This window comes from Taurulus bubalis (genome assembly GCF_910589615.1).
Source record: "Taurulus bubalis genome assembly, chromosome: 9".
Taxonomy (NCBI): domain Eukaryota; kingdom Metazoa; phylum Chordata; class Actinopteri; order Perciformes; family Cottidae; genus Taurulus; species Taurulus bubalis.
In genome coordinates, this window is record NC_136597.1 from 8,142,946 (window position 1) to 8,166,354 (window position 23,409).

General features: G+C 43.2%; 2 protein-coding genes across 3 annotated transcripts; one reads left to right on the forward strand and one right to left on the reverse strand.

The window, feature by feature from the left end:
• Positions 1-67: 67 nt before the first annotated feature.
• atp6v1e1a (ATPase H+ transporting V1 subunit E1a) lies at positions 68-4,413 on the reverse strand. Of its 2 annotated transcripts, XR_013771063.1 has the most exons (10): positions 4,336-4,413; positions 3,845-3,910; positions 3,535-3,644; positions 2,528-2,594; positions 2,144-2,233; positions 1,979-2,047; positions 1,729-1,823; positions 1,539-1,626; positions 375-488; positions 68-194 (listed from the first exon to the last, which is right to left on the reverse strand). XR_013771063.1 is itself a non-coding variant. In XM_079224007.1 (9 exons), exons 1-9 carry the CDS (start codon positions 4,366-4,368, stop codon positions 426-428), a joined length of 681 nt encoding a protein of 226 aa, XP_079080133.1. In that variant the 5' UTR covers positions 4,369-4,413; the 3' UTR covers positions 76-425. The 2 variants fall into 2 exon arrangements, 1 of the variants encoding a protein (XP_079080133.1); XM_079224007.1 differs by having other exon boundaries at positions 76-488.
• Positions 4,414-6,132: 1,719 nt separating this feature from the next.
• On the forward strand, positions 6,133-23,331 carry bcl2l13 (BCL2 like 13; the record flags this gene model as incomplete). The annotated part of the gene is made up of 6 exons (XM_079224259.1): positions 6,133-6,274; positions 12,965-13,051; positions 13,802-13,958; positions 14,922-14,994; positions 15,130-15,258; positions 21,038-23,331. The coding sequence occupies 6 exons, from the start codon at positions 6,133-6,135 to the stop codon at positions 22,061-22,063; spliced, it is 1,614 nt and encodes a 537-aa protein (XP_079080385.1). The 3' UTR covers positions 22,064-23,331.
• Positions 23,332-23,409: the final 78 nt, after the last annotated feature.

The window sequence follows — 23,409 nt, forward strand, 5'->3', positions numbered from 1 at the left end:
ATATATATATATATATATATATATATATATATATATATATATATATATATATATATATATATATATATGGTGACCTAAATATGTAGCTTTGATTACATTAAGCAAGTATCAAAGAGCGACAGATTTCCCAAAACAACTGGAGGAATACATTTTTGCAATATCATTGCAATTTAAAGCAGTCCCTTAGACGTCACCTGGAGAGGTAAAATAGAGGCACATAAATAAAAGTGCACTTGTTGAATTATTAGGCAGTCAATTAGTGCACAAATAAAAAAAGCTATATTGACACATCAGTAGCATCCCATTAAGTGAATGGTAAGTGATTGTACAGACTCATGCTCAGTCTGCTCACTATGATGAAGGTCTTTGGTCACCTTAGACTGTATATTCCACCTGTGTCCACACTGCTCTCTTCAAATCTGCCGTTAGTCCGTGAACCTGCGGTTTGGATTGGCTCCAAATAAGTCCACTCTGATTTCAGGCATCATCTGTCAGGTGTAAAGTCAGGACATGAATAAGTATACACAAGAAACTAAAAAGGAGAAACCTGGATCAATGATTAAAATAAACTGGTGGAGAAACATGACAAACACAGATGCTTCAATATATATATATATTTTTCCTTTCCCTTTTCATAATGGACATAAAGGGCGGTTAACTAATAATGTGTATTTCCTGAAAGACAAACAAACAAAGAAAACTGTTTTGCAGATTCCAGCAAGTTGTCTCTCTATGGGAGCTGTGCTGGTGGATGCAGACAAAGAAACAACATTGTCGTCAACATTGTCGTGCGTCTGGTTGTACACATGACTGCTGAGGGGCATGTGACCTGCTTAGTTTGTTTATATAAATCTTCTGTAAAACCTTTGCAAAACTTCTCTGTGTTCTCTATGTTTGAAGGCTTGTGCAAACCTTTGGAAAGAACCGTATGCCTCAGAGCCCGCCGGTTTGAGACTTTTGACCTGAACCTCCGTACAATCTCCATGAATAAACTTAAAAGATAAGTGAAAGCTTCTTGCTTGTAAAGCGTGAAAAGCATATTTCTGAGCATATATTTATTTGGCCTTGCTTTAGGCTTATTAAATAATATTAAAATACATCTTTTAGAGGATGCCTGTGTAGTGAAAAGGCTTTTGTCTGTGTCTGCAGCTGTGTGTAGAAAGCAGAAACCATTCTGGGACGCAGGCTCAATACAAATTCCTCTCAAGGTTTATCTGCAACAAGAGCAGGTGGTCCAAACACTAAGCATGAATTAATACAACTTAGTTATTTATAAAAGAAAAATAATGTCTGTAATTGGTAAACAACCAATTTCCCTGCTGCACCTGAATCTACAATGCAAGACAAAAGTAAAATCAGTGTTTCCCCATTCTTAATTAAATAACACTCAATTAAAGTTCAGCTAATTTGTCTTGGGCGACCAAGCTCACTGAAAGACAAGTGGGCTCTGCTGCCCTCTTCAGGCAAACAGAATAAACTACATTCAGAGTGTTCTAAAGGTGGGTGTATTTACAGATACATGATCAAAGTTACTCTACCTGTTGTGCCATCAGCTCAAGCCTGTTCTCCAAAGTGTTGGAAACCTTGATCTTCCTGTTGTCATTATATACTTCAATCCCTCCGCAGCTATTAAAACAAAAAGTGGACACACAATTATGAGATAAGCAAACTCATTTTATGTTTGTTTTTTCATAAGAGAGCTAGAGTTGGTCCATTAAATCCTCTTACATCGTTGAGGAAAGAAAGCGTTCCTGGTCAATTTTGACGACGATGTTGATCTTCACTGCCTCTTTATAGATCGGGATGGTCTTATTAACTGCAGCCTGTCAAGCAAATCAACAAAGTCTTTACAAACACAACACTACCAACTATCATGAATTCAACAAAGGATGAAGCGGCTGTTGTAATTGCCTGCACTTTTTAAATTAAATTGGGACAATAATTACAACACAAAGCACCATATTCAGCTCAACCTCACCTGCACCATCTCTACATCCTGCTGTCGGCAGCGAATGGTAACTTTAGGTTCTAGCAGTTGATAGAAACCCTAAAAAAAGGTGAAAAACACACTCAGAAAACGCAGAAAACCAACAAACCAATCAGCTGTTTATTCACCTGTACCCTCCCATGAGAGCGACTTTACCTGAAGCACCAGGCCCTCCAGTAAGGCAGAGTAACTGGCCGGGTCCTTGGCAATCTCTCCAAGTCTTTGACGAGCCTCATTCAACAAATCCTGAGGACAGAGGTTTCACCGATTCATTTAGATAACTCTAAAGACATAAAGGTGTTGCTCATGAACTTGTATTTAGATACTTTGGGATACATAACAGTATATAGGTAGTACAGTGTAAATGCTTGTCTGTGGTAAGTATTATTTGTAAAGATCAGAGGACCATAATCACCGTCATTGCATTGGGTTGGTGGAACCAAACACAAATGAAGGAATTTAATTCAGTGGTGACGGGAAAAAGACAAAACGTTACAGCAAAGGAGACAGTTGTGTCAAATATGAGCATTGATCTCTAACCGTGATCATGTCGTTGCGGTCCTTCAGCACCTTTAGCCTTGCTTGGTTTGTCAGGTTGGACATCTGGCTGTGAATGTGGAAGGAAAAGTCGACGAGTAAATGATCTGCAGACATGACAATGTAACGCAGCACAGGCCGCCCCGCATGATACCCGGTTCTCATAACACACGGATTTAGAGACGCCTTTGCCACCACAACTGGATTTTGCGGCCTAGGAAGGTGATGTGTTTACAAATATGTATTTTCATTCACCTGTAATGAGGACTTTACCGAGGCAACCGTCCTTAATAGAGGGGACAAGTACATGGCAAAGAAAAGCTCAGAACAACAAGGTAACAGAACAACAAAGTGACTGAAAGACCTTTTGGGAGGGAGAAGAAAAAAAAACATATCTGGGAAGAATTGATTCAATATGTTGACGCAGCTAGTATTAGTTCAACCACTTGGTCTCTCGATCCATCTGCGGACCGCTCGACTGCCAACGTCTCTAAAACGTCAGGCTGTCAATCATCAAATTTAAGTACTTGGATGAAGTGTGTGAAAAACAACGATACATCACAGAAACCGGCAAACCTATACATTAGCTTAAAAAAAAGAGGCTGTTCTGGTGAAGCATGAGAACCCTCAACACTAATGTAGTTTGTGATCCTTGTCTGTCATGTGAAGTCCATGTCCCTGAAAGTAAGATATGGGAAGGCTACTAACATTTGTCTTTATTTAGTAAAGCTTCAAAACAACAACAGTGCCTCTATTAAATAATGATTTAAAGGGGATGGAACAATAAGTTGTATCAGAATTTCGCCTCATTTATATTACATCATATAGTTGTTGTTTTTTTACGTTTGATCGGTGTCAACAATCTGATTCCATCAACTGTGATTCAATGAAAAAAAATAATAAAAAAATCATGAAAAGGTCCAATGTGTATATACAAGTACAAATGTTATCCCCCCTCAACCAAGAGCATTTCCTTCCCCTAAACTGTCAATGCATGACCAACAACTAACATTTTCTTATGTTGCTCAATCTGCTTTTCCTTCTTCTCATAGTATCCCATGATTTTCACCCTCTGAGTCTGCACCAGACGACCTTTCTCGATGTTGAACTCTTCCTCCGCCTGTAAACAGATGGACGACGAGGCCCGTTACTGGTCACTGCAGAAAGTCACAAGACTGACAGAGACAGAGAGACAGGCAGACGGACAGACAGACAGGCAGACAGGCGGACAGACAGACAGACAGACAGACAGGCGGACAGACAGACAGACAGACAGGCAGACAGACAGGGGGGCGTGTCTTATGACTCAACTGCCATTACCTTAGCATCAATTTCCTCAACTTTCTCACTGGCCTCTTGCACAATGAAGCCCATCATGTGCTTGATCTGCCGCAAGAGACAACACACAAAATAGTTGTTTATAACTGGACCTCTGACAGCTTTAGCGCGAAGAAAGACTTATTTCGTTTAACATGAACTGTCAGACTATACGGCAAGGAGCTATTTAATGTATTTAAACTTGTAACAGCCAACGTTAGCTAACACAATTTAGTTATGTCGAATGGCCAATACCCCAAACTAGCGTAGTAAAGTTAGCGGGTTTAGTGACAACCTCAAACGTTAATGCGTAATAATAATTACCAAAGCAACTTAACGGTAACAACAGTAACTTGGTTCAGGTTTGAGTCCATTAGCTGGCGTTAAAGTGCGTTATGTTCATGTTAGCTAACGTAACCTAAAGTTATAATTCAGTGAGTCACTAAACGGGGCTAAATTAATAGTTCCGTTGTCTGCCGTTACTTTAGCGTTACCTGTTTCTGTACGTCAGCATCTGTAAGCGCCATGTCTTCCCTGAAATAACTTTGTTTATTATAAGACTGTAAAACAAATAAAAAAATAAAGAAGTCTTCCCGACCACTTGGACAGTCAAGTTAGACAGAAACAGATCGGACAATATGCCTTTCCTCTTCGTTCGCGTTAAAGTCGAGCAAGCGATACAAGGCGGACACAACATCCGGTTATGACTTTCAAAATAAGACACGCCCCCCTCGGAACGGCGCCCCGCCCCTTCCAGTTATACACAGACCAAAGACACACAATTGTCACCATGTTTCCCAATAATTCAATTTATTTACCTGTGAGCGGAATATAATATACATACATATGTATTTACAATTGTTGTGGTTTGCACATGGAGAATTTGCCTCTCAAGCTTCTCCCATGGGCGCACTGTTTCTGCACGCTTTTCGAGTGATTTGGATTTAGTCCCATGCGTCATATTTGATTGCATGGTACATATTTGAGGATAATGATGATCATGGATAAACGTGTCAAATAGCTCTCTCTGGAGCGATAATTACAGCAATCATCTGCGATTATAATATAATTACCATTTACGAGAAGTCATATTCGGCCTTCCTGCAGCCAACCTTGTGTAAGTGTTAGTTAAAAAAAAGTTGCAGGGCCATCCGAGTGTTATTTTGAAAGTCCCGACCGGAAGACTGGCGGTGTATTCTCGCCAGCTTGACTAGCTCCCAAAGCACACATTGTCCTAGTGCTGCCTACCAGTGGTGGTCTGCTCTCTTCAGTCACTCCTGCAGCGGGACTGGGTCGCTTGTTTCCATTCTACCTGTCGTGTGTCAGCACCTGTTTGCCTTTGGTCGAGGAAGGTAAGAAGTCGACTCCAGTTTGGCCAATTTTAAGTTTAATTAAAGTTTTGCGTCTCCGAAATAGCCCCCTTGTTCACGTCAAGCTAGCTAACGTTATAGCTTGCATGTGCGCCAAGGTGTTCCGTCGAAAACCAGTCAAAACGTATCTTCTATCAGACAGTTATGCAATGTGTCAGGTAACCGCTGTGTCTTCTAGGTCGTTATTGAACGAGCTATAAAAATCCGCAATATAATTGCGTGTGAGCGCGTAACATCACGTCCTATAGTCTTTTGGAGCCATGCTGTCACTCTGGAAGAATGGACGATAGTGGCAGTGGTTCATATTCGAGTTACTATATTCGTTATAAAGTTCTTATCTGAACGTAGAAACGTTGGTTTTACGCGGTCTGGAAGTTTTATTTTGACAGTTCAAGCCGGAAGATGTTTATTTTTCTTTAAATCTGTCGAACTTGACAATAATTTCACTTTTGGTCCGCATGGCGTTGCCTCATCTCTGATTGACGATGTGAGCTGATCTTAAACTTCCAATACGAGTTTAGTGAAACCACTTGCTGCCTCTTTAATTCTCTCTGTGCGCCACATGTAAGTTGAAGTGCCCATTTTTAGATAGACATGTCTGGGGGTCTAGCTACCTCTGTGTTTTTCTTGTTAGCAGCCATGCAGTCCCAGAGGCAGCGAGCGTTAGTGATCAGTTTGAACCCCGTCCCCCATCTGCTAGCTGGGCAAGTAACCGTGTCCACTTTGCTCAATGACCATATGGCATTTTGAATGGGACATATACTTCATCCACCTCACAGCCATTTCACAGATGTTTTATCATGATTGTCAAATCAACATTTTTAATTTTCCTCCTCTGGCTCTGATTCTCATCAGGTGAGACGTCCAGCTTTGACAGAAAAGAAAAGAAAGAAGCATATGCCTGAGAGTGACGTCTGTTCAATGGCTAACTCAGGCCCCACCTCTTCTGCCCCCATCACTGCCGCTGTGCCTGAGGGTTTCCATTATGAAACCAAGTACATTGTGCTCAACTACCTGGCAATGCTGCCTGTTAGTAGATCACCGGCACTAAACATTTTTCAAGGTGAGATGAAAGACTCTAGATTAGTGTGTAAATGTTCTTTTGATCTCATAATGTAGTTTAGTGGAACCCGACTTAAGTTAATGCTTAACGTTGCATCTGAAATTGAAGTGTGGCAATGACATGTCCATATCTCCCAAAGAGAAGCACTGTCAAGGACACCCTGTTTAACGGCTCTGTTCAGTCGCTTCGTGTCATCAGTGTGTGACTCGCATATCTGAGGGCAAACTTCCCACATGCATTCACACAGTACACAAATAGAGTTGCATGCACATGGACACAGAGCAGTCACAACACACATTCAGGGTGAGCAGGCAGGTTGCCACCTGTTTTCTTGCTCAATTTAGACATCACGGACATTGGCACAGAAATGCATCCAGAGACCGTTGTGCTCATTTAATCATGACGGTTATAAAGAACCCACTGCCTGTAAACAAATAGATGTCCTGTGAGGCTACCTATGAGCCCAGCTACAATTCTTTGAATATGTTGTCCAGAAGAGCTGAAGACTTTCTTTACTGCTGCTTTATAGCACGTTGCACCATGACCTCAGGCTTGCAACTTACATTTCAGAGTTTTTTTTTTTTAATAGTGATTGACATATTTGACATGTATAGACATGTCATTTGTAATTCTTTAATCAGTCTATGTGTGGATCGAGACTTACTTTGTGCCACAAAGGAGCCATGGCCACAATGTTAGTGGTGGAATAAAGTGTATTGATTACAGGGTGAGAAACTCTTGAAAGCTAAGAGTTTTGCAGGAGGACCGGTTTAGGCCATGCGTGTCATTCCCTCTGTCACAGGAACAAACAAAGATCTGAGAGAGAGAAAAATGAGCCTGCATTATGAAAAACAGAAGTGAGAGACGGTCGAAAGAAAGGGGGAGGGGGGGCTCTCTATATTTCCTGTCCCTTTTTATTGTTGTGTGCATGCTTGGAGCGGGCGGAGGGGGGCAGATGATGGCTGATCCCGGTTTTCCGCTTGACCCGGTCCAATTTCTGACAGCCTGTCATGTGTAATCACTGTAGGATAACTCGCACGCCAATGAACCAAAGCCAAATAGTTGGCCGGTTAGCGGTCTGGCTGAATGCTGAAACAGCACCGAGCCCAGGAAAAACCAACAGTGGTCCTCGGGCTGTTCATTTCCCTCCCACCAGTTTTTTTAATGGCAAACTAGTCAGTTAGCTAACACGTTAGCTAACGTTGTTGGAGAGACAGCGAGTGAGATTACTGGCAGTGGAGAGTCCGTGTCAGCATGTGACGTCAGACAGGAGAGCGGCGAGTCAGTTCTACCTACCGACACCTCACTACATATAAGGAGAGGACAAGTGGAGATTTTATCCAACTTTTATTTTAATAAAAAAAACAAAATGAGTTTCCTCCGTAGGGTGGCCGGGCTCCTGTTTATATTTAAAGGTTTAAGATCTACGCGTAGAAAGAAAGTGTATCCTCCAGTTAATTATAATCTATAGAGTTATTTATTTATTTATTATATTCACTGTCACACAGAGAGAGGTGTGCATTTTCAGGTTTACTGGTGGAAACATTATTCAGTGTTCTAGACTAACAGTGACGTCTCCTCAAAGTAAAGTGGTGTAACAGTATGACATAATATGGTCACATAAAAAGACTGGTACATTATACATATTATGGCATATAAGTGTAATATTATGAAGTGAAATGTAGTAGCAAAACAATATTCAGTATAGTATAGCAGTATTGCATATTTTAAGTATTACGTCTACAAAATATATACACACACACTACTGTTCAAAAGTTTGGGGTCACTTAGAAATTTCCTTATTTTTCAAAGAAAAGCCCTGTTTTTTTTTCAATGAAGATAACATTAAATTAATCAGTAATACTCTATACATTGTTAATGTGGTAAATGACTATTCTAGGTGGAAACGTCTGGTGTGTAATGAAATATCTACATAGGTGTATAGAGGCCCATTTCCAGCAACTATCACTCCAGTGATCTAATGGTACATTGTGTTTGTCATTGCATAGAAGACTAATGGATGATTCGAAAACCCTTGTGCAATTATGTTAGTGTTACACCCCTGAAACAGGGGGAGAAATGATCACGAGAGTGATTATGCAGTTTCTCTCAGTAGAACTTTTACTGAAGTGAGGAAAAGACCGCGAATTCCCCCAAGGTATGTGGGCGTAGACTAAAGTAATCGATCTCAGAGTTTGGGATCAAGACCACTATGTACGTCAGTTATCACACTTGTTATTTAAACCGATCTTTTTAACACATCACATTTCAACTTAAACAGACAATGAAATAAAACACATCTTTCAACTTGTCACACTCTCTCCTACCAAATAAATGTCGTCCCGACATTCAATTAAGCATTTTCTGACATTAAACAGTCTCTTATGAACTTGACGCTGAAGATCCTCTTCTGCAAGCTGGTGCTTGAACAAAGGTCACGGTTCAAATACAGTCCATATTCACAATTTATGTTTGTTGACCGCCATTATAATACAGTTCGTAAATTGTCCTTGGAAACAATCTGAAAGAATAGTCTACAAAAAGTCCATGGTCCTTCTGTCGGATTACTTTTCCTAGAGTACATATATTCGGTGGTTGAAAGTAGTATGGCTGTAAGGGTGGCAACCATGGGACCAGTCCTTGTGTAGGGTAGATCGGTCACAGCTGTGGTGCTGACTCTGTGTACAATCCAAACAGCAGATCAACTGGAAGCCTAGGTGATCTCCCAAAAAGGAGGTAAAACGGTGAATAACCTGTCACTTCACATCGGGTACAGTTATAGGCATATAACAGTTTGTTAAGAGAATCCTTTCAGTTTGATTTCTGTGTTTCAGTCAGTGTCTTAAGCATCTGCAACAAAGTCCTGTTTATACACTCCACTTGACCATTTCCCATCGGGTGATAGGGTGTCGTCCTAGATCCCGCCATGCCACTGAGGTTTTTCAACTGAGTGAACAACTGGTTTTCAAATTCTCTCCCTTGGTCATGGTGGATGCGAGAGGGGAACCCAAACTTCAGGACAAAGTCGTTGAAGATGAGATTTGCAGCAGTTTTTCCTGACTTTGAGGTGGTGGCATACGCTTGAACAAAACATGTGAAATGGTCCACAATCACAAGGATGGACTCATATTCATCTTTGCATTGATCGAGATGTAGGAAATCAATTGATACCAGTTCAAAGGGCTGTGTTGTCACGATATTTGTCAGGGGAGCTCTTGTTTCATGGAATGTTTTTTTTTTTCTTGAGACAGGTACAAACTTTAGTCACATAGTGCTCAATGTCAGATTGCATATATGGCCAGAAGAAACGGTCTCGTACTAACGATACAGTGCGGTCTGCACCTTGGTGTCCCATGTTATCGTGCAGCTCTTCCAGCACCTTTCTTTTGTACCGGTCTGGTAGGACCAACTGCCTGCGGGCTCTGGTAGTTCTATACAAAACACCATCAGTGTCAATTGTTAATTTGTCCCATTCTCTGAACAGGCATTTTGTTTTTGAACTGAATGTCTTTAGCTCCTTGACAGGCGGTTTGGAACCTGACAGTTTGCATTGTAGCAATGGACAGATATGAGTCTGATTGTTGTGCCTCTCTTAATTGATCTTTTGGAATGGGGCTGACTGATGCAAACTCATCTGCAACTGAGAGTAACATGGATGCAGCTGAAAATGACAACATTTCGGGAGACTTTTGTTGTACCTCAACTGCTTGGATCGTGGCAGCGATGATATCAGATGGCAGCTCCTCAGAACATTCTCCCATCAATGACTCTGCATCCAGTGGCATCCTTGACAAAGCATCTGCGTCCCCATTTTCTTTTCCTGGCCTGTACTTTATTGTAAAGCAGAAGTCGGCCAACTCTGCAACCCACCTGGAAGTGGTCGCGTTCAATCTTGCGGTGGACAGGACGTATGTGAGGGGGTTGTTATCACTATACACAGTGAAGGTTGGAGCATAGTACAAATAATCACGGAATTTGTCAGTGATTGCCCATTTTAAAGCTAAAAATTCTAATTTTCCAGCATGGTAGTGGTAGTTCTTCTCAGCTACTGTTAATGAACGGGAGCCATAGGCAATGACTCTCAGCTTGCCATCCTGTTTTTGATAGAGTACCGCTCCCAAGCCTTGGTGTGACGCATCTGTGTGGACAATGAATGGCTGAGTGAAATCAGGGAAGCCCAACACTGGTGGGTGAAGCAAACAGTCGATTAGTTGTTCAAGTGCCTGTTGGTGCTGATCAGTCCATGTGACCGGCTTGTTAGAGGGCACAACATGGCTCACTTTCTTTGTCTTTGACCGTGTTATTTTTCCAGGGGCTTCGTTTGGGTCTGCTTTCAGGAGGTCATACAGACAGCTCGCTTTCTTGGAGAAGTCTTTGATGTATTGTCTGTAGTAGGTGAGTAGACCAAGCATTTTTCTGAGCTGACCCACAGTCTGTGGTCTGATGTCTTTCAATGCCCTGACTGCTTCAAAATCTGCTGGATCAACTTTGCTGCCCTCTGCAGACACAATTCTTCCCAAATAACGGACCTCAGGTTTAAAGAGATCACACTTACTTGGTTTGAGTTTAATGCCATACTCCGAGACGTTTCAGCACTTTTCGCACATCATCCACATGACTTTCAAAGTTCTTACTGTAAACCAGTGTGTCGTCCAGATAAGGAGATATGCAGATGTTATCCCGGAGCCCTTCCAAACATTCCTCCATACAATGCTGGAAGGCAGCAGGGGCGTTCATGAGGCCAAAGGGAATGCGTAACCACTCATAAAGTCCCCACAGTGTAACAAAAGCTGTCACTGGTCTGCTCTCTTCGGAGATAAATCCCAGGTGGCCAGATGGTCTTGAGTTCTACGACACACTAGTTAGAGTCAGAAAAGGTGTCTTACCAGTCATTCTAACTGATGTCTCTAACCCAACTGACCATGACATTGTTTTGTTTGGGCGCACTGTAATTGGAACACTACAAACCATTCTGACTGTGATGCCTGCCCAAATCTTTGAAAAAGTTGCCACATCAGCTAGAGTGAATCACACTAGCACCCAAACTCCCTGTAAAACTACTGACCAGTGGGATCCACCTGTAGATGTAAGTCACCTAGATGAAGGCCAAAGACAGGTAGTTAGACAGATACTGAGAGAAGAGTGTCATTCCTTTTCAAGGTCAGACAATGATATCGGCTGCATTGAAAGGTTGAAAATGAACATCTCTCTCAAAGACCCTGAACCAGTCAAACGCACATACATATCAGTGCCAAAACCCCTGTACCAGGAGATGAAGGGTTACCTCCATGACCTAATAGCACAGGGTTGGGTGAGGAAGTCTACATAGGTGTATAGAGGCCCATTTCCAGCAACTATCACTCCAGTGATCTAATGGTACATTGTGTTTGTCATTGCATAGAAGACTAACGGGTGATTAGAAAACCCTTGTGCAATTATGTTAGCGCAATTTAAAACAGTTATGCTGGTGAGAGAAGCTTTACAACTGGCTTTCCTATGCATAGCATCACATGTGTGGGTTCCATTATACTCTCAAAATGGCCAGAAAACTTTCATGTGAAACTTGCCAGTCTGTTCTTGTTCTTAGAAATGAAGGCTATTGCATGCGAGAAATTGCGAAGAAACTGAACATTTGTCTGGGTGACCCCAAACTTTTTTGTGTGTGTGTGTGTGTGTGTGTGTGTGTGTGTGTGTGTGTGTGTGTGTGTGTGTGTGTGTGTGTGTGTGTGTGCGCGCGCATACACTTGGGTATTGACAAAAGAATAATTAAAACCCATAATGATCATAGTTTGTCAGCTTCTCGACGAGTGATGCTGTTCAGCACTGACTCGCCCCCCCCCCCCCCCCCCCCCCCCCGCCCCGCTATCGACCATGGAATAAATAACCACTAGTTCTGCTTTATATTTGTTGTGGAAGTCCCAAACATGTCGGAACATGAAACGCCCTCGTATTTGGGTTCATAACATCATCCGTAGCCGCACACAGCTCGGTGGTGACGGGCGGAGCTTCTCAACGCTGATTCTCAACGCTGATTGGCTGCCGCAACTTTGCGTCACACGATTTCTCCACCAGAGTTGGGAGAATTCAACTCACGCGAATTCGCGCCGCGTCCTTCGCTTTGTTCGCCCCAGGTCAAACGTTCTGTTCGCGCCGCCTCAAGCGAGTCTATCTCGCCGCGGCGCGAATAAATCGCCAATTCGCGTCGCAGCGCGTCTGTGGATTGACTTTACATGTAATCTGGTCGCGCCGCAAATTCGCGCCGCGTCCGGTGTGAACGCGGCATTAGTAAGGAGGCCATAAGAATTTGGCTGAAGTTAAGTTTCTCCAGCTCTCCCCAGGTTGGCAAAAAATGCATCTCAAAATGCATCAGTTTGATGCTTTAAAATATGGAATATTTAATTTTTTCTTACGGGGGAGCAAGCCCCCGGTCCCCCCTAGAGGGGTAATATCCTTCTCACCTTTTTCACTCCTATAACAACAAACGTAAGCTTGAGCTGTGCATTGGTGCCTGAGTTGGTATTAGTATTACCTGAGCCTGCAAACAGGCTTCTCCCCTCCAGGAAAGTTGGTGTTTATACGTTTTTTTTTTTTTTTTGGTTGGTGGTTGTATAGTATTTGTGAGGAGTCTGTCTGTGTTTGTGTGACAGAGTTAGACCGTTGTTTCATATGTCGTGTGTTTATCTCTCTCAGGAGATGCCCAAAATGAGAGCGAGAGGCGCACAATGATAAAAGGGCACGAGGAAGAGCTGAGACAACTGGACGATGAAATCACTGCATGTAAGTGGACACACACACACACACACACACACACACACACACACACACACACACACACAGTTCTGTGAAGACATTGTAGTGCAGATATACATGAACCACAATTATCATAACTCAAAGCACAGTAAAATAAAAGGAAACGCACAAAAACCTCAGTGTTGTAAAACTCTGGCTTTTCTTTGCTCATGCAAACAGTTGGTCTCTGTGTGTTAAGGAATCCAAAGGTTAATGTAAAACCTGAAATGTATGCAGGAAAAGGGGACTTTGGTTCCTTTACATAACCCCAGTTCTCCGAGTAGCATGACACGAGTGAGTCACGCCACTCCCCAGCACTCCTTGCTCATGTCCAGTAAGGAAGAGGTGAGCGTTTTGAAAGGGAGATGGTTTTCTACTGAATATTGGAGAAGTTGAACCATATTCCTGTGCAAAATGATCGCGAAGAAGTTCATATTTACAAAACGTAAACATCATATGCCGCAGATTTCAAAGGGTTAAGTCCAATTTGTTAGGAGGGAATCCCTTCTCTCCCTGACAACCAACTTTTCAATGGAGGTGTGCGAGACAGTTATACATACTCGGATAACTGTAGTTACATAAATAACCCAGATTTTATGGAGTTATCGGCAGGGTATGTGTGACTGTGCATTAAATATATGATGCTTTCTTTTTCTGGCAATGGCAATCATTTCTAAAAAACTGAACTGCACTTCCTGTCTGAGGTAACATCCTCCCCTGTGTTCTGTGCGTTTGCAGCCTTTTCCACGTCGGGCTTCGACCGGCACACATCGCTGGTGTTCAATCCGGTCTTCCCAGAGAACTCCATTGAAGACTGCCTTGCTGCGATGGGAGACCGCGTGGCCGCAGAGCTCGACGCACATCTGGCAGCAGCTGTACCCACACTACTCGCAGGGTCCGTTTGCAGCTCTCTGACTTTTGCAATAGATTGTGTGTTTTTCACGTCAATACTGGCGTCGCAGCATCCCTGCTCTGAGATGATCGCCGCTTTTGTTGACCGCTCACACATTTTTTTTTCAGGATAACATGTACATCGTTTTTGCTTGAATTTATTGACTCGACACACATTCTCTCACACACACGTACATACACACATTCATTTCTGCTTTTCTAAACCATTGAGCTTTTAAAATCCATGAATCATTGGGAAAAGGTATTGTCATAGCGTTCACACAAGCTGAGACTGCACACGGAAGAGGAAAATGCAACCAAACGATGGTGGATATAATGAGTCCGAGTAGTTTGAGTAGTTTAACAATAAGCCCCAGCTGTTGTGGGAGTTGCTCTGTGGCTAACAGATAAGACTGTGGTTGTACTGGGCAATGTCCAACTGTGAGAAAACACAGCAATTTTAAGCATGGCTGACATCTGCTTTACAACACAAATACATGTACAGTATATAGCACAAAGCATAACACATACATGTACAGTATATAGCACAAAGCATAACACAAATACATTACACGTGTCTGAATTTGACCAAGGAGGAACGTGTGGCTTCACTGGCACACGTGGGGATCGGTTGGAAAACGTTGCGAAAACTAACCCAACATAGATCTGACTTCATGGAAGCAGATTATACCAGAAATCCCTGAAAAATACAAAATGCAATGAATACAAGTGAGGCAATGAGCCCGGGACAAAACACACTTTCAATCTGCTCACATTTTAAGTTCAGAATCTCAGATAGGTCAGATGGCATGTCTAGTTTTGGGAACCAAAAACATCTTTTTAACAGTATTAAAAAGTAAATGTGGGATGCTAAGTATGAATAATTATTGGATTTTAGACACATTTTTATGTAGACCATATGATATGTAGACCATATGTTTATTACCAGTGTCTGTGTGTGTTTCAGGCCTCTGGACTACCAGACATTCAGAGACACAACACGGGATCTCTCGAGACACACACAGGGAGGCTGGAGCAAGGTGAGTCAGCCATGAGTTTTATGAAAGACATTTAATCTTCCATTTCATATATTGATTACCTCTGCCATCCTTGCGTTTCTGCTTTTCTTTTTCTCCGCACACCTTTTAACTTCTACGTCTGCTCCTCCCTCCCAGGTGCTGGTGCCTTTGGTGCTGCTCCAGGCTTTACAGAGCGAAGGCCAGTCACTGACGACTCTGTTGCATCTGGGGATGCGCTTCCTAGAGGAGGATGAAGCCGGCTACATCATCCAGCAAGGAGGATGGGTGAGTTTTTATGCAAACAACGAAGAAAACCCAATACATGCCCATCCTTTTATTTAATACTTCGTCACATAGTGCATATTTAGATGAAAAAGGCTTGCGCTGTGCTTCAACATTTAAGTAAAGGAGATGTGCAGAACTTAAAATAGCCAGATGAGGGCATCAGTGAGTTACCTGTACAGATGTTTCACACCCAAGAGACCCTTCTGTTCCTTTAAATATACGACCTTCAAAACCACTGGCCCCTGACCTTGTATCTGCCAGAAGGAATGAAATGCTTCATGCAATCTTCTTTGTGGTCGTTTACAACTTGAACATCCGTCCTTTGACAACACTTAATCATGGGTTAAAATGTTATAGTATTCATGTTTCATAAGAAGTTGCTTTTTCATAGGGAGGAATTAATTATTGGCGACTCACAGCTAATGGTGTTAAGTAACGGCACGAACAGTGCAAACGATGGCAACATTGCTGACCCACAGTGTTAGTAGTTGTCAGTAACCGCCGTACGAGGGCAGTGATGATGTGGGGCACAGCATTAAAGCTTTGCTTGGCATATTTAATCGTCCCGCAACATGAAGTCTCATGTGAGCTCATTAATAATCTTGGCAGTTTGTATTTAAGCCCAGCAAGGTGCAACTAATATGTCCTCATTGTGAGAACATCCAATCCATCTCTATAGCAACTGCAGTGCTGTTTACTCATGAAAACATTGAAAGTGGGAGCATCATATCGGTCATACTGGCATTCATTTGCATTTTTATCACAGATCTGCAACTTTTGCAACTACATTTTCAAACAGATGTGCTTTTTATAACGGATAATATAAGTGGAACACCGTGTCACAGATGGCTCCCGATGAACAAGGTCATGCCGATTTAAGGGTCACGTGACTTGAAACGTTAACCAGGGCTCCGGTCGCCATTACCTCATTCTCATGATGCTCTGCCCGGTATCGTGCAACGTAACGTGAATATGATGCGCTGGCTCCAAACAAAGCAACATTCTTGCTCTACGTTATGTCACAGGGGAGGGATGACCGGATGATCGGCTGGGGCAGGATCAGCAATGGAGGGATAGAGCGAGAGAGAGAGCGAGCGAGAGAGAGAGATTGCACGAAGTGACTGGCGATAGGAGGGGATACAAAGGAGGGAGGGGTGAGAGGAAGAGGGTGGGCATGGTGAGCCAGTGAGAGCAAAGGGAAATCTCCATTGGTTTGACAGCTGCCTGCATGCACACTTCTCTTTCTACTTCCACTCCATGGACTGTCCAATAGACACTGGGACTGGCTATTGTTTAACCAAGTGATCCAGAGTTTCCACGGCTTCACGTTGAGGTAGGACGTTTTACTTGTGATGTTGAAGCAACTACAGAGTGAGCTCATTGGTCTGGATGTGTTTGCGTGCGCAAATGTTTTCTCTGAGAAAGCGTGACTGTGACAAACTCTTGGCAGCCGAATAGATCTCTCGGCGCTAGCAGTATTTCTGGTTCTTATCTTTGTTGAGTTATTGCGTGTAAACATACTGGACAGATTATTTTTTTTTATTATTGTAGCACAATAATCTCATTCCGTGAATTTGCAGAGCAGAAACGTATTTTTTTTTAAAAGAATAAACTAAATGAGGAACATCAAGTAGCATTGGAGAAGATGGAGAGCAGAAACATATTTTGTTTATCATATTCACCCTATTTATTTATTAATCCGTTCCCGCATTATTTTGTTGAAGAGACACAAAACATCTTAAATGCACAGATTAGTACCAGGTTGGTCACTTTCCAATGACGTTGCTGGATTTGGGGGCCTCTCATGATGCCATTGTTGGTTACATCAGAATACAATACGGATTATTATGACCTTAATGTGCTGCACACTTCATTTGGCAGGAACAAAACCAGCAGCCCGAAGACACAGCCAGGGGCAGATGGGAGGAGGGCATGGTTATGGGGGGGGGGGATGATCAAAAGAAAATGGCCTCTACAGGGAGAAAGATGGTCTGAAATTGAGGAGATGTACTCAAAGCTCTAAACTGGAGTAGAATAGTTTGTTGTAGTTAAGGCCTCTCTGGGTTGTCCGTCAGTCTGTGCTTGCGTGCGTGCGATGGTCCGTCTTTCCTGATGAGGAATCGGACCGTTTTCCTTCAGTGGAAACTGCTGGATGAGAACTGAGTGTGCACACCTGCCATTTCATATTACTGTCCTTGAGCGTGATGTAATGGGACTCCTGAGGTTTGAAAGTGGCGCACTGAAAATTGCACCTGACCCATGAGCAAAGGGAAAGGAACAATGGAGGCATGTATTATTTTACTGCAGTATATTTGATAGTATATTCATAGTCAAAGCAGCATCACTATAGAGGCAATGAAGCAACTTTTACAGGCCCTCTGTTTTACATTGGCAGTTTCCACCTTTGCTTCGGTGGTGTAGGTGCGGTGATGACATTTTGATGATGCCACGATGCTTTATGGGTTCCAGCCTGGGCCGTGTCACGGCACGCCATGCTACACCCTGCGCAGCGTAGCAGTTCTCCCTCATGTTATGTAAGCACCCTCTCACCAGCTCCGGGGTGAAACATGTGCATCTCTGTGCCACTGCATTCGCATGAGACTGGACCGGAGTAGAGAGCCCGTGTAGGCTGAGGAAGCCCCCAAAAATAACTCGTAATCCTCTAAAAACATCCTCGCTAGGGGCTCGACTGGCCGACTTGTAGCTTGTTAAATAACTTGTTCAGCAGCAGCCTGCCGAGGTTTAAATGGGGCCCCCATCCCTCCTTTCTGTCCTCCCGTCTATCCATCAGCCTCCCGGCTGTCCCAACACTTTATGATGACGGGCCAAAAATCAATATTTACTGATGCAAATCTGAGTCGACTCTGAACTCATTCGGTCCTCAAATAGTTTTGGCTTCTGTATGTAACCTATGGTGATGGTCTGTCTGAACATGATTGTGGAATACAAATCAATTGTGTAGTAATATTATTATTGGATTAATATTGCACTTTTCACAGACAAAGGTCACAAACAAACCACAATAAAACAAATACTGCAGGTCACAGAGCATGTATTCAACCAAACGCCAGTGTAAACGGGTATGTTTTTAGTTGTTTTCTAAAAGACATCACAGAATCGGCAAGAAAAATTATCTGTGTTAGAGGTGATGAATTATTTCCTTCTGTGAGGTATTTGATTGTGCATGCATCTCAATGTGAAAGAGCACTGGCCACAGTTTGCGTTTATCCATTCTGGGTGATAATGACTGACCAGAGTCACACCGAGAGTGAAAGGTTCAAATAGATGCTGAGGAGCGGTCCAGCGGTCGCTCTGTCAGCTGCTCTTGCAGTGCTTATCCGTTTGGAACAGCGGTGACATAATCCAAATGTCAAGAGGACATATGAGCCAGTGAATATCATGTGAAAATACTCCCAAATACGTTTGAATTATCATTTAAAAAAAACGGTGAAACCCTGTTTGTTTTGTATTCTTGTGGATTTGACGTTTTGTTGATATGGAAAGTGAGGCTTTTGTTACAGCAACGATCTGATGTGTGGATTTGCAAAGCAGCAGTATGTGGCATCGTGTGGCAATGTAGCAAGTACTTGTAACTGTCACAAGAATGTGGCAGCTGTCTCCGTCTCCCAAAATAACAGTGTTTAGAGATATTTACAGGTTTCTTTAAGTTGTTTTGGGCGGTGGCTACGTTACTCGGCCCTCCAATGTCAGGGATTCAGTGTTCGATATCGGAGGCGCTAGTAGCTCAGTGAGAAATAAAGGGTAAAGCAAAGCCAAGTAGACTGTGTACACTTGCCTTAAGAGCAGGAATGTGAACTTGTTTTATATAATTGGCGTTTGCCTAGGGGTGAGGGTGGAGAACTAAGGAACACGCCTCTCGACAAAACAACACTTAAAAGATCAGTGTGTTCCCAGCTTAAGCAGTGCTGGAGGACAACATGAAAGAGCAAATATAAGGATCAATGCAGGTGTGTATTTTTTTATGCTTTATTTTTTAAATGTATTCATACATTTAGTTTTTCATGAATCCTTCTATGCCAAGTTGTATTATTATTCATCACTATAAATCTAGCTTTAGACTTCCCCTGGTTAGATTTTTGCAATTTTGTCCAGGAATATTCACATACTTTCTATGACGGCTATGACCAAAAGTTATGTAAGACATTGTTTATAGTTGGTGCTTGTGGTCTACGGTTTTGCACGCCCAGTTGGTACTCTTTTTTAAATTTATTTTTGACAACCTAACTTCCACTGCGACTCGTTTTTAGGTCTATTTGTCAGTTTACATTTGAGATCCCTGAGGAGCAGGATGAACTTTAGACTAAATGCAGACGAAGGATTGACAGTTACTGTTCCTGTATGTCATCAGCAACGTTTTGCTGTGAGGACAAAGGTTCTTTTGAAACACTCTCCCACATGCAAATCAGCTTACAGAGAGAGAGAGAGAGAGAGAGAGCGAATGTTGGATAACGATGAAACTCTGAGAGATGTAATCCCTTTCCTGCCTCCCTGGATCCAGCTACCGTCGCATCCCCTTAGTGTCCTTGTAAGGAACATGACCTTCACAGCTTGACCGTGTCGTTTACACCGGCCAATAATCGTTTCCATACTGTGTCCCTTCTCAGAAATGTAAATGGCGTGCGTGTGTGGATCAGATGCAAAGGGGCGGTCAATGGCGCTCTGTGAAGAACATCCTGACGTCTTGTCATGTTTTCAAAAGCATCCGTGTTGCTTCGGGAGCTGATCTCTGCTGTCGGACCCGTTCTGTCTGCTCCACTCGCACAACAAACACCTCTGTGCCCGATGTCAGTTTGAATGTTGTCCGCTCAGGTGACACCTCTGTGACATGCATAGAAAGAATGCTTGTGACCAACCCAGAATTTTTGCTAACTGTGTCTCTTTGTGGATTGCAAGTCGGTCAGCCCACCACTTTAGTTCAGACTGAAATGTCTCTGCCAGTATTGGATGGATTGCCATTAAACTTTATACGGAGTCGGACATTTCCTCTCGGGCCACCTGGAACTACACATTTGTCGTTTTGAGTGAAATAGCTCAACAAATATTGGATAGATTGTTTTGTACAGTACCATATGTTCCCCTCTGGTTCAATTGTACTTTTTGACAATAACTTTTCATTTAGTACCATGATCAGATCAATGATTTATTGCGTCTAAGTCTTAGGGGTTTTGACCAAATACCCAAGCTAAACGAGTGACATCCGCCATAGCTGTAATTTGCATTTTGCGCTAATAAGCGAATGTTATGCTATGCTTTTCCTTGCAGTTATGCAAAATGCTGACATGAATAACTAGTTTGAACTTTTCAATATTTTGAGGTCAAATGTGTATTTAGTTCTGCAGACTCTACCGTCTGATTGACCTGGACATATTTGGCTTCAGCGAGCTGACCTGTGTCAGTCACTCATACCCACATAATCATATGATATGTACGTTACATAATAGAAGAGGCTTGCAGATGGCTCCAGATCTATTGTTGATTAATAACTGTGTACCACTAGATGGCGATATACGGTTAACATAAGGTGGAAGGCAGTGCAGCGTTAGGCTGTATGTAGGCCGCTGCCCTTTGGAAGTGTCTGTTTTAAAAGCTATTTTAAGACTTCGCCCTGTTTTGTGGCATTGTCTAATCTACAGTGGAGATGGGGTGAAATAATCCTCCATGTTGCACCCAAAGAGCAAACTCATTGTTCAAAATAACACATTTACACTTTTGCACGTACAGAATGTTGATGCCATCTCTCTCCGTCTGTCCACCACAGGGTGAAGTCTTCAGGCTTGAGCCAGATAAGGAGCGAGGTTTGACCATTGCAGAAGACAGCAACGACATTTACATCCTCTCAGGGGACCAGCACCCGGACCAGCCCAGCCCTCCCTGCTCGCTGCTCTGCTCTGGAGACAACGGCAGTGAACAGAGCTCCTGGCAGACAGAAAGCTTACCCGTGTCTCTGGCCGGCCACGAGTCTTGGGCACAGGTTAGCGCGATGGACCCCGAAGACATGAAGAGCCTGGACAGCAATGAGGGCGTGGCTCTGGCCGAGGAGCGCAGCGAGAACAACTCCTCAAACTCGGACATTGTCCACGTCGAGCGCGAAGATGCTGAGCTGCTCGAGGAAGGGGGCGAAGTTGGAGCAATAGACGAAAGCATGATGAGCATTTTAGGTACAGAGAGCGAGCTGGCCGAGCTCAGGGAAGAATTTAGGGACCAGACTCCACCTGTTCCGGTGTCAGCTGAGGCAGACTCGACTGACCCGGCCTCCCTGCTTTCATTAGAGGACCCAGTTGTAATAGAGACGCCTGCAAGCTTGTCGGCGGAGCCCTCCATTATCTCCTTAGAACCAGAGCTGCCTCTCCCTCCCTCTGAGCCTGAACCTGCAGCCCCTTTATCTGTTTCTGCAGTAGAGCCAGAACCAGAACCAGCTGCTGCAACCGCCCCAGTGCCTGCAGAGGTGGCACCCCAATCTCTAGCCAAGGAAACCGCAGTAGCACCGGCAGAGCTATATGCCACCTCAGAACCCGCTCCTGAACCAGAACAGGAGCCGGAGCCTGTCACAGTGCCTCCCCAGCAAGAGGAGCCAGAACCGGAGACTTTGGCGGAGCCAGAGGCCCAGCTGGCTGCACTCGTTGTCCCAGAGGCTGTAGAGGCCCCTGTAGAACCCCCAGCTGAGGAGCCCCCGATTCAGCCAGAACCTGAATCAGCGTTCCAAGTGATGCTTTATGGAGGCGCTGCACTGGTGGTGCTCGCTGCTGTGTTGGGATACGCCATCATGAGCTACAGGAGGAAGTAGAACGTCTTTCTCAGGGGTGGAGAATGTGAATTACACAATGTTAAGGTAGAAATAAATGTATTAGTACACACACGGTGGGACTCTTCTTACAAATTGTGTTGATTTACTAAATGGGGCTGCTTTTTCTCCTACTCTTTTGAGGGTTTGAAATCTGTGAAAATGCCCCCTAGGCAACCAAAATATTCCCTCAACCACAACCTTACTGCTGTGACCCTTGACTGATCCACTGTACCAGGAAGAGGAAAACATGCACTCCATTGTGTTCTTTACTTTTGATGTTTTTCTTCTCTTCTTAAGACTCCAGCCCTTTGTCTTTGATTGGAAAGTTTGGAACATTTGTGTACTTCATTCCTCTTCTGCTTCTTTTGGTTTCTGTTGTCTGTGACTCACTGCTAGGACTGTTTTGAGTCAGTGTTTTTAGCTGATGTAGGCCTCAAAGTCCACATTTACAGTTGCTGCGAGACGTTTAGCTTCCTCTCCTTCTATGCAGTAAAGTGGCATTTGTCATCTCAGTTCACTTTTTCTGCTAGATGTCTTTAGTTCTCTGTATTTTGCTTGGTGCCCTTCACTAATATTGCTCCTCTGCTTATAATGTACCCGACTCATGCCACAACTTTCCAACGACGATTGCATCTGTCCCCGTTAGGATTTCCACTCCAAACCTCGAAAATGGGAGTATTGATGGCAATAATGGATTCTTCAGCGACAATCAAAACAGCATCAACGTGTTTGTATGGTTTCACATTGACACAGAAGATGCGGTTAATAAAGATTTGGTTTTCGAAGTCCCAACATGTGTTGCTATGCAATTAATTTTTGCCTGAATATCACCCACAAAAACGCTTAAACAGAAACTGAACTGTTCTAGTGGAAGGTACCTCATTCAGTGTAGACTAATTTAGTTGACCCGCCCTGTGAGAACTCATGTAATCGATTTCGTCATCATCAGTAGCACAATTATTAAAAGGTGACAAACTGCACTTGGTCTATTGCTGCCCCGCCACTTATATTTTCTATTAAAGAATTTGTGAATATTGTGGTAAGTTTTATCACTATACAAATTCAGTAATGGCTGTTGGAACATTGTGATTGATGAACCATTTCCATGTCAGTCAGTGTTACACAGTAATACACAGGGGACTTCCTGCTTTCAAAGGGAAACCATTAAAGCAGCAACACTGGAGGAGTAGGGTGATGGAGAAAGGTCCCAAACATGAAGCTTTGTACATTGAGTTTCCTCCAATACACTGTTTGAGAATAATTAAAACAATATATGAGAACTTTTTTTTGTGGTGGTTTGTTCTAATGCCTTAGTGTGTGGATTTTAATTTAGTCTGACCAAAGAT